The following is an 11,026-nucleotide window of genomic DNA, read 5'->3' as shown; positions in this document are numbered from 1 at the left end:
GGAAAATCAACTTTATTCCAAGTGGGTTAAAATCAATCAAATGAACTATGTAGTACTGCTTGACCTTTAACACATGATACATTGTTTTTAAGGAACAAGCCAATAACGATTGATCGACAGTATTCGAGTATCCCTTGCCTCTGAGGAGCGTGCATGGTACGTAAGGCATGCATTGGTACTCCTAATTCATATATATATGCAACTTGGCCGATCGAGTTGCTAGCTTTTGTTGACCATTAATATAATATATATATATATATATATATATATATATATATAAAGCGTCACCACCACCATTGGCCAATTTTCAAGCAAAAGCCAATTAACTAGTCTCCTCTCTCTCTCTCTCTCTCTCTCTATATATATATATATATATATGTATATGTGTGTGTGGTTTTTCATCATAATTAATTACCCCATGAATCACATGAAACCCTGAATATTTTGCTCTTTTTTAATTAATTCATTTCAATTTGAACCGACAATAAAATGAATCAATGGGTCTCGATGAATTTGACTGATGAATGGAATAATAACTTGATTTTCACCCAATATTGACTATATATTAATACTATCCCCACGAGGAGTATTACGACTAGTTGCTAATATTTTATTAAACATAAGAGAGAAAAATAAATAAAATTCATGAATGCTAGCTGGTGAAGAAATGTGGCATCGATCGTACGTGGAGGAGACTACTCGATCGACCCATATATCGAGGTCAACCAAGTGCTCCATCATGATGATCAAATGCAATTTTTCTTTCTCAATTCATTTCACACAAACGAAATAAGCTGATCAGCTACATACGTCATTGCCATTTCAAAATTGCATTAATCGTACGTAAGACAATATTATTTATGTTAATTTGTTGCATATATACTTTTTTCCCGGGCATATCTTTATATATATATATATATATATTAAATGCTAAATATTTATAATATCCATGCAGTTGTCAGTTTGATTTTATTATATATTAATGATGGTCCACTGATCAAATAGAAAACTTCGATCGAGTTCCTGCATGCATGCTGGCAGAAATATTCAATGTAATTAAAGATCAGTTGGATTACTTGAGTTGGGGGGCAATTGAAACTTGTGAACTGGGACATTAATGGCTTCCTCCGCCAGCTTCAACTTGATCAGAGTTAATTATGCAATAATAATTAATTAATCTTGGTAATCTTATCATCATCATGTACTACTGTTTATGATCTGTACGTGTCTTCAATATATAATAACGTCTTACCTCTTTTTTCGGCTTGCAAATGCTAATTAAGAAGCAAAATGAACAAAAACCTACCTCTGATCATATGTATATATATAAGATGTCACGAATTTACAATCAACAAGTCACTTAAAATTAATTAACATCTAATATTAACACATTAAGTACTCATGAGTACTACTAATTAAACGTTTTTAGACAAATATGATCATGAGTACCTTAATAATTATTAGAAAAAGAAGGGACGTTTGTGTTTGAATTATTTCTCGTCTATATATATATATATATATATAATAAGTTAATTGACACCAGGTGATCTTACTTGTATTTGTTTTAAAATAAATATCGTTGAATCTGAGCCTAATTAATTATAAGGTTTTAGTTTAATTCTATTTATTTAAAGAAGTTAAAAGTCCATCATGCTGATAGTCAGTCAAATAAGAGGCCAAGGTGGAAATATATATATATAAGGAAGATGCAGGTTTGAATTGTTGGGGAAATACCCAACTTGGGAAATGGCTGTATGACTGGCCCTAGCTAAGTTGTGCATGCAAGCAGGGTCAGAGCCCCCATGCCAAGTCAAAAAACTCACCCCCCAAGTTGTCCAATATCTCTCGTTACTTGAATGGATATTTTTCAGAACCATATTCATATATTTTTGTTAGGTTTCATCGTCTAGTACTTACTTTTCTGGTGTACCGTATTCAATGGAACACGGTTTCTACTAAAAATGACACAAGTGGCATTTAGCTAAGCTATCGAGCTGGTCTTTTTCCATCTCAACTTGGCATGCAACTTGCTTCATTCATGGATTTGGATGTGTTATTTGCAATCAACAGCTCAATAGTTTAATGCTTTTTTCATGTTCAAACAACAGAATAAATAAATAAATAACTGTCAGCCACCATCTCTGTTTTGACGCGTTATCAAGAATTTCTTCGTTCTGTTTTTGACTTTATATACACGATCATTACTTTTATTAATCAATCATCTGTAGAGTATAAATTATATATGTTTTGCCAAAAAGAATATTAATCAAAACTCTACTTTTTTTTTTTTTTTAATATAAGTTATTTTTAATTTGAGATTTAAAAAAATTAAATTATTTATTATATTTTATATAAAAATTTTAAAAAAATTATAATTATGATATGAGCTGAATTGAAGTGAATTTTCAATTCAATCCGAGACTATGTCAATGTCCATCAGTGTCGTACGTAGACGTTTTAGTCGTTCCGTATATCTTAGACCAGACCCTTCTACATATGTTATTCCCAAAACCAGCGGGTTTTGCAGACCTTTAATATATATAATACCATATTGTCACAGACAAACACAGTGTGTTTATGATGATAACATTCCACAACATGGACCAAGAAAACTACACCAATAAACCAAAACAGAAACAGTCCAACTGAAAACAGCCGAAACGTGGGACCGTCCAATTGCAAGCTGACATCGCAGGTTTAATTTTGTAGTTATCTTGGAAGTCCACAGTTACGTGTTTGACGTTTGTGGCACATAAAATGTGAAAAGCAGAGAGATTCCATTGTTTATGAGCTCCCACATCACATCATCGACAGTAGTAAATCAGAATACCAAAGAACTTTGTATTTCGGTAGCTTTACATTATAATTGACCCATTCACAATGTCTCTTTAAGTGAGATGATGGACTTATTAATTAGCTGATGCTCTTCATCAACATCTTAATTCACTGTAGCATGAAAATGCATTTTGACCATTCAAAATTGTCAACTCCTTAATTAATCAACACTTGAGCAATTTGGTGCTTCTAAACTAACTCTATTATATATATATATATATAGTAATTAATTACAAGCAAATAGATTATATAACATCATGTAACAGATATGTTCTATGAAGACAACTTGGCATTGAACTCGTCCTTAAGGATGTGTTAGTCCCAAGGGGTAATTAGTACATCTAGCAATCCTTACAAATGGTGAATCAAAGCACACTCAAAAAAATTACAAAACAAACAGACAAACAAACAAGAAAGTGTGAAACATTTCTATAGAAACTTTAGAACATTTCGGTCCTGTCATTACCAGTAAATTAAAAAAAGCAAGGCATCTTCTGAGGTGAACCAAGTCGATGTATAATGGTCCAAAGTTGATCATGCAGCAATAATGAACCGGGGACCAGTTGGTATAACGAGACATACACTAATGATTTACATCGGATACTCTCATCAAATGCTGCATATGCTTATGATACAATTTTTTTTTTTTTTTTTTTGGGAGGGGGGGGCTCATTTCTTTGTTTAAAGTAAAAAACAAAATGAGATTATATGGCGCACATACCCATTTCGGAACAAATTGTAATAAACGCCAAAACTCTGGAACTATCCTTCTGGAGCAGCGGTCATTCACAACATATCTCATCATCTTAATCACACTAAAGATCCACTTTGTTCCTTTCTTGTGATGGAGAAGACGCATAATGTCAATTTCTATCTTTTTTCTCAAAACTCGACTAATAAGGTGTTAAAGGCGATGGCAGTCCCTTAGCATGTTGGCTCTCCATTTCGAGAAGCATCAATGATTTCTGCCTCTGATACTTATTTCTCTTCGCGGCAAGTGCTGAGGAAAAGGCATATATATGAAATTTAATTAATGACTAGCTTAAAAAAACTAGCGTTTCATTAATAATATCCGAAAACATGATAAAAACATTTGTCTACAAAATTAGAGCAATTTGGTCATCACAAAAATATTAGAACAATTCCATAAACTTCAACAGGCATTTATTTGGAGTCAGATTTCACAACTAGAAAGGCAGCAATATATTGCACCTAGACGACATATGCAATCCAAAATATATATATATATATATATATATCTTTAGGCTCTCCAGAAGGAGGCAACTTGATAGCAAAACTATGGGCAGTGTACACCTGTGGATATATACTCAGATCCAATGTGATGGATAGAAGACAAAAAAAGTAAATGGAAGTTCCTCAGCATACAAGCAAGAATCTCTTCTAATGATGACATTAAACCATGAAGATATGATTTTTTTTTTTTTTTTTTTATAGTTAGATAGTTAATAAGAAAGATATGAGATTAAATTTATGTGGGTCATCTTGTCCACAAAATGAAAAAGAACAATAAAGAAACTCATACAGTTGGACTATGTAGAAGATGCTCCACAAATGACAAGATTGGCCATCTTGTAACCCAAGGTGTCTGAAATATATTCTTGTGGGTAGACAGAACGCCTACAAGTAAAAGGTTCTTGTAGTTCCAGAGAGGATCAGAGCGCTTCATGACAGTTTTCTTACTTCACAGAATGATGAAGCTCTACTAGACCAAGCTGCTAAGGACTATGGTGAAGTAGAAACTGATGCTGCCAACCTCAACACAGAACTTGGGGATTGTGGAGGCTTTATTCTTAGTCATGTATATTTAAAAGATACATGTAGCATTGTCACACACAAACTCTAAAAGTTTAACGTTGGTCCACTCATAATGCAAACAATGACTCACCATTTAAAAGTAAAATACAGATGTTTCCAATTTGTGTGTTTTATCTGTTATATCATTGTGGATTTATTCATAGTTATGTATATTTAAAAGATATATGCAGCATTGTCACACACAAACTCTAAAAGTTTAACGTTGGTCTACTCGTAATGCAAACAATGACTCACCATTTAAAAGTAAAATACAGATGTTTCCAATTAGTGCGTTTTATCTGTTATATCTGACTCAGATTTCATTCTAGTTTATAATTCTGAATTCAATCTGAGGTTGGATGGTGAAATATACTTTGGATATTCTGTATGCATCACTCGGTTTAGAAGCACAAAAGTTTAAAAAAAAAAAAAAAAAAAGAAAGAAAACAAAAACAGATGACAGGGTATAGACCATAAAAATATTACACCATGGTATCTACAAAAACAAAAAACAAAAGTAAAAGATATGAGTGAGGTAATCAAACTTACACATTAAATCTTGAGGTAGACCAAAGTCGTAATCATTTCTACCCCGTCTGATGTAGAATATGTAGATCAACAGCAGCAGCAATAAGAAAACAACAAGAGACGATAACCCTATCGCAATTTTTCCCTTCTTAGATAAGCCGCCATTTTCCCAGAACAGTGGACATTCCGGCAAAGGGTGTACACCACACAAATCTTTGTTACCAGAGAGACTGTCAAGAACATGTTTAGCTTATTATCCATGGAAATACATGATATAGAACTACTTTCCAAAGTGATTTATATAACCAACATATAGTTTTTTAAAAGGTTATTATATTAATTACTACTTAGCAAAAAAGTGCTATCCAAGTACAAAAGGAGTATACAGTAAATACACCTAGTCAAAAGCCAACATATAGTTACTCAAATACCAATTGATTTAAGTACTTTCGCTGCAATGATATGCCTACAAGACAATAACTTGTGTCGATCAGAGTCATGAATTGCATGCGCTCCTAGGTTCTGCAATTAGTCTTATTTGGGCCTCGTAGAAATAATTATTTCGGGGTAAAACAAATAACAAAGGCACAAGCATTTGTTGTTATCACTTCTAAGGGAGTGAAGAAGTTGATGGGCGTGAGACATATTTGCTGTTCATATCCTACAAGAGAATTGATTGGGGGAAGTGAATTTATATAAATATATATATTATGAGTAAAAATATATTAATATCAATAGGCGTAACCAAGTACACTGAGTGTATACAAGAGAGAACACCAAGCCCATAATAGAGAGCCCCTAAATGAAAATCGCCCAAAGAGGGAGAAATTAGAAACCTATCCAATATACACCAAGCCCTATTGGGACAAAACACGCCTTCCCAACACAAAGCAAGTCAATGTAACTACCCCAACCCTTTGTCTCCCACACAATTAATACTCTACCCGAATTATCCTACAAGGACTGAGGAAGGCTTTATGCCTTCCCTCTAGTCCTCCCTCAACTTGTACTAACTCCCTTTGCGTTGTAGTTGATTGTCCACGTAAGACGCTCTAACTGTTTGCTCTTCTTAAATCTTGATTTTGTTACAAGCGAGTAACCCACCTCAATTGTAGTGAGTAGTGCTGTGAATTGGTCGTCAAATCCTCCACAAGTAATCCCCACACTGATGTATCTCATTAATCTTTTGCAAAACCCAATCCAATAATGATCTAGCTATATTGTTTAATGGGGGAAGAGATAACAAGGGGACAACATCTTCCCCAGACACAGTTCTCAACTAAACACTAGGTCCTAAACATTCATCCTTGCAAGGCACCAACGACAAAATCATATTCAAATCTCGTACCTCCTCAACAACTCCACTGGTTCTCTCCAATGGTAAGGTCATGGTCACCATTGGAGATACTAGGTTGGCAGCAAGCCCCTTCACCTCTGGCGACCCTTTATGTGCAACTTCAACAGACCCTATATCTCCTTCAGACCTCGGCGTTACACCATTTTCCTTCAACTTCAACGTGGGAGCCATAGGTTTTCCTTTTGACCCGTCACACTCCTAGATCTGGTTATAGGGACAGGGCCAAATCCGATTTTTCGTTTTCCTTTATCAAAGTTTAAAGGATTCAGGCCTATCTTAGTCTTGTTTCTTACAACTCTGTTGCCTCCAGCTAAAAGCAAGTCTATTTTTGTAGACAAGAAAGCAATCACTGCCTTCAACTCGAAAAACTGGGTTTCCATCTCCTTTAATGTATTGTGCATCACAACAAGCTAGTTCTGAGCTTGTGTGATTTGTAGGCCACTTTCACAGTTCCCCTCACTTTGAGTCACCGAAGCATGATCCCGTCTTCAGAGCTGTCGCATATGATTGCCTCGCCACCGTGGTTGTGCCTAGGTCTTTTTGTTTCAACTCCAAGTTGATGTTCTCAGGATCGGATGTCCTCTTCTGGCTTTCCTTCCTTGACCCATCAGCATTAAAGGAAAAAAAACATATATGCGGCTCTGCATAATTCAACAGCAAACTTCTCCCAACCCAGACCTTCATACCCTTCAGGAATGTCTACAACACTCCGCCGGCCTCCACCACCATATTCGGTGACAGTTAGATACCTCCCATGCACGTTGGAGCATCGTTGAGCCACGAATACTCTATTTCCTTCGTGCAAATGTTCTGCCCGCCTATAATACTGCTTCCACCGTAGCCACCAACCATCCTATACCACTCCGCCCCATAGCTACAGACCTCTAAACCCTATCTACACCTCTCCACAATTTTTTATGAGGACCTCCATGATTCTAGTAAAAACTCAAAAGCCTTTAATTCCACCCAAAAGCGCACCAACTGACCCATATTAAGTTCAAACCTTCGATTTCAGATTCAGGGGCTTTCCAAGCTAAAGGGCTTTCCAAGCTTCATTCTTGTCGAATGTTTATGCAAAGACAGGAGCACAAGCTTCGGTGCAGATACGAGCGCAAGTTGCGAGGGACATGGTTGAAGAGCTACGGAGCCCAACTGCGGATAAGGCTCATGGGACCAAATCTTGACACTAGAGTACTCCCAGCAGACTCGTCAGACTCCGGCGACTCTTTCTGTGTTGACGGCACAACCAACAGAGCCGAAAGAGTCGCCGGCACAACCAACAGAGTCGTCGGTAGCAAGCGCCACTACACACGGGCTCACTCTGAAAGACGACAGAGAGAGAAACTTACAAAAGTCCAAGTCACCGGAGGGAGGACTGACGTCGGACAGCCCTCAACGAAGTCGCCGGGGCCCATCGACCTTGTCTGTGACAGTGGTGAGGTGTCATGCCTGCTAGGAGGGCGGCGGATTTGGGTGCCCTAGGTTTTCTCTCTCCATGCGTAGTCTCTCCGCAATGTTTAAATATAATATATATATATATATATTATATTTAAACTAAGGAATTCAATAAAGCATAAGTTCTAATAGCTTGCTGAATGTCACTCCCTGCCTTTCAGAGATAGTTGATGAGGTTTACAATGCCAATGAGACCATGCGGTTGTTGGGTTCTCGATGGACTTGAAAGGGTGTGATACCCCATATGGAGTAATTAGTGTAGATGATGAATGCATCCCACGTCATTTGGGAGGGAAAAGTTCTAACTCTTTATAATATTCCAATTGTACCATTGACTAGTAGTCCTTTTGGAGTGGGGCCCAGATATTGCTTGGGTTTTCCTTGAGGTGTTACAAATGATATCAGAATATATCCCAACCAGAAGTGTGGGACTTGAGCCATGCCACCCATGATGGAATGGCCCGACGAGGACGTGGGAAATTTATGGGGGTGATTGTGATACCCCATACTGAGAGATAAGTATAGGTGATGTATGAGATCCCACATATTTGGTAAGTAGGGATTCTAGCTCTTTATAATAATTTCAATAGGACTCCAATTGTAGCATTGACTAGTCTTTTTAAAATAGGGCCCACCAACGGCTTGTGGTTTGATAGCATAACACTCACATCTCCAAAATGGAGATCATAGGTTCGACCTCCCCTCCTCCAGTATATCAAAAAAAAAAAAAAAAAAGTAGGGCCCAAATGTGGCTTGAACCTCCCTTGGAACATTACAAAGGATGCAAAGCAAGATGCATTGAGGTGGAGAATTCTTCACCTTCACTATCCAAGTCACCCCAACTAGCTTTAAAGGAAACATGCCAAAGTAGGGAGGTAGAGAAAAGAAGGTGGTTTGGGAGCATAGCATTGGGTTTGGCTTACAGAGGGACATATAGTAAAAGGATAATAATAAGGAATACAACAAAGTTACATCATCTAATTGCAACTGGAATTTTTGGGGATTGTATGGCTGAAAGAAAACACACGAAAAATGTTCTAAAAAATAAAATTAAAGTAATATTTGAAACTTAATCAGATCTTGGTACTGGCAGTCCTAAAAATCTGAGAAGAAAAGGAATATATTTGATTTTATGAATGCAAATTTTGGCCATATATGGACAGCACTAAGGACTGTTACAAAATCAGAGTAAAAAATTGGTGGCCAGGATGGTATACTTCCTGCGTACTTGGGCTACACAAATTTACTTCATTCGATAAAATTTTATTTTACCTGTCAAAAATTGTTGGCCAGGATGGAACCACTATTACTGTAGGCTTACATCAGTCACCAGAGGGAAACTTTAGTTTCCTACACAATTCTAAATCATTAACTAAGCATAGTAAAGTTGTGTATGCTATAAAAGTTTGTAAGCCTAACCTATTTGTCAATATTTAAGATAATAAACCATTAATAGAGTAATTAAAGCAAGCAAATAAGATTATAGCATACTCAATAGCTCCACCATGCACACCAATTGAATAAAGTTCCTCTGGTACTCGTCCTTCTAGTAAGTTATCATTCAATAGCCTGACAAAAGAGAAGATATCAAGAAAAATGCTACAAACCAGATTATGAAAAAAACACAGAACAAAAACAGGGACACTACACTGTTTCAGATTCAGGAAGTTCCTTCTTTTCTACATATTATTACAATATTAGCTTTTATCAATGCCTATTTTTTTCATCAATAAAGTCATTCATTACTTATTGCAAAAGTGAATTAATTAGTACTAAATTTGCAAAAGTGAATAAATTCATTACTCATTTTTTTTTATAGATATCTTTGATGAACTCCCACCATCATAATAGGTACATAAGAATCAGAATGGATACAGGCACACTACTTACACCAGCTGCAAATTTGAAGAAGTTAAACTATCTGGAATGGACCCGGTAAACTGATTGTGTGACAAATCCCTGCAAAGCACAAAACATAACAGTGACTAATAGTGAATATAAATCTAAGAGTTATACCTATCAATTTGCGTAATTTAAATAACATTGTATGCAGAGACATTAAAGTGGAAGATCCTTATGTTGCACTCAAGCTAAGTCATAAGGATCCTTCACTGCGACTGTATACTATTCATTAAAGTTTAAATGGAAAGAAATTATCGGGGAAAAAAATTACCACAGGGAAAAACTATCTAATAAAGAAAAAAATATATAAACCAGGAGAAGGTAATTTGTGATATGTTAAAAAAAAATTTATTAGATAAAAGATTCAAGAAAACAAACCCACTTACATGTGCCATGTAAAGAACCCCCATCCCCCCCCCCCCCCGCCAGATAGAGAACGGTATAACGCGCTGGCACATATCGGCATATAATAGGTGTCACGCCATAGCAATGGCGATGACGTTGATCCGAGCGAATTGTTTTAGGTTCGCCAACCGCCGCACAGCGCAGCGCGGCACGCCAGCGCAGGCGTGAAAGCGAACGGATAGTGTCACCATGCGCCTGCCCAGCGCTACGCCATGGTTATTCAACCGTCCACGCAGGCGCACGCCACAGGAAAAGCAGAGCATGTCATGGATAAGAGAGGGCGGCGAAAGGTGGTGGAAATAAGAGTAGGCAGAAGGCAGAGGAACCGAAGAGTTTTACCATAATATGCGGCGGTGGCGGTAGAATTAAACATAACCAGCGCCAGCGCCAAAGCGTTTGTCCATGAAGGCAAAACGACAGATGCGAGCACTGAGGCGCCAGCCAAATAGAGAAAATAGAACGATACGGCATGGCATATGAGAAATGGGCAGATGACATATTACCAAGAACCGCCAAAACGGTTGTTCAAGAATACAGCGCCATGTTTGCCGCGATGGTCACGCCTGCCATGCCGCGCGTCCGCGCAACCGCTCACGCAACCAACGAAAACACGCCCGCAGGATATAATCGCGCAGGCGTAATATGAAGGCGAAGATGGCACGCGTTACGGCCATGAAAGTCGCTGGCGACCAGCAAGAATAATCACCAGGAAAACTATCTAATAAAGAA

At 37.2% G+C, this 11,026-nt stretch overlaps 1 protein-coding gene across 1 annotated transcript in view; it reads right to left on the bottom strand.

Moving 5' to 3' along the window:
* Positions 1 to 3,095: 3,095 nt before the first annotated feature.
* Positions 3,096 to 11,026, bottom strand: part of LOC108993281 (receptor-like protein 4) — an 11,824-nt gene continuing 3,893 nt past the window's right edge. Inside the window, exons 6-9 of the mRNA XM_018968142.2 lie at positions 9,881 to 9,949; positions 9,482 to 9,559; positions 5,200 to 5,408; positions 3,096 to 3,835 (exon numbers count right to left, since the gene is read on the bottom strand). Coding sequence (XP_018823687.1) covers positions 3,729 to 3,835; positions 5,200 to 5,408; positions 9,482 to 9,559; positions 9,881 to 9,949 — 463 coding nt within the window. The 3' untranslated portion in view covers positions 3,096 to 3,728. The remainder of the gene's footprint in view (positions 3,836 to 5,199; positions 5,409 to 9,481; positions 9,560 to 9,880; positions 9,950 to 11,026) is intronic.

This window comes from Juglans regia, chromosome 6 (genome assembly GCF_001411555.2).
Source record: "Juglans regia cultivar Chandler chromosome 6, Walnut 2.0, whole genome shotgun sequence".
Classification (NCBI taxonomy): Eukaryota; Viridiplantae; Streptophyta; class Magnoliopsida; order Fagales; family Juglandaceae; genus Juglans; species Juglans regia.
The sequence above is the reverse complement of the archived record's forward strand: the minus strand, read 5'-3'. Positions and strand labels throughout refer to the sequence as shown.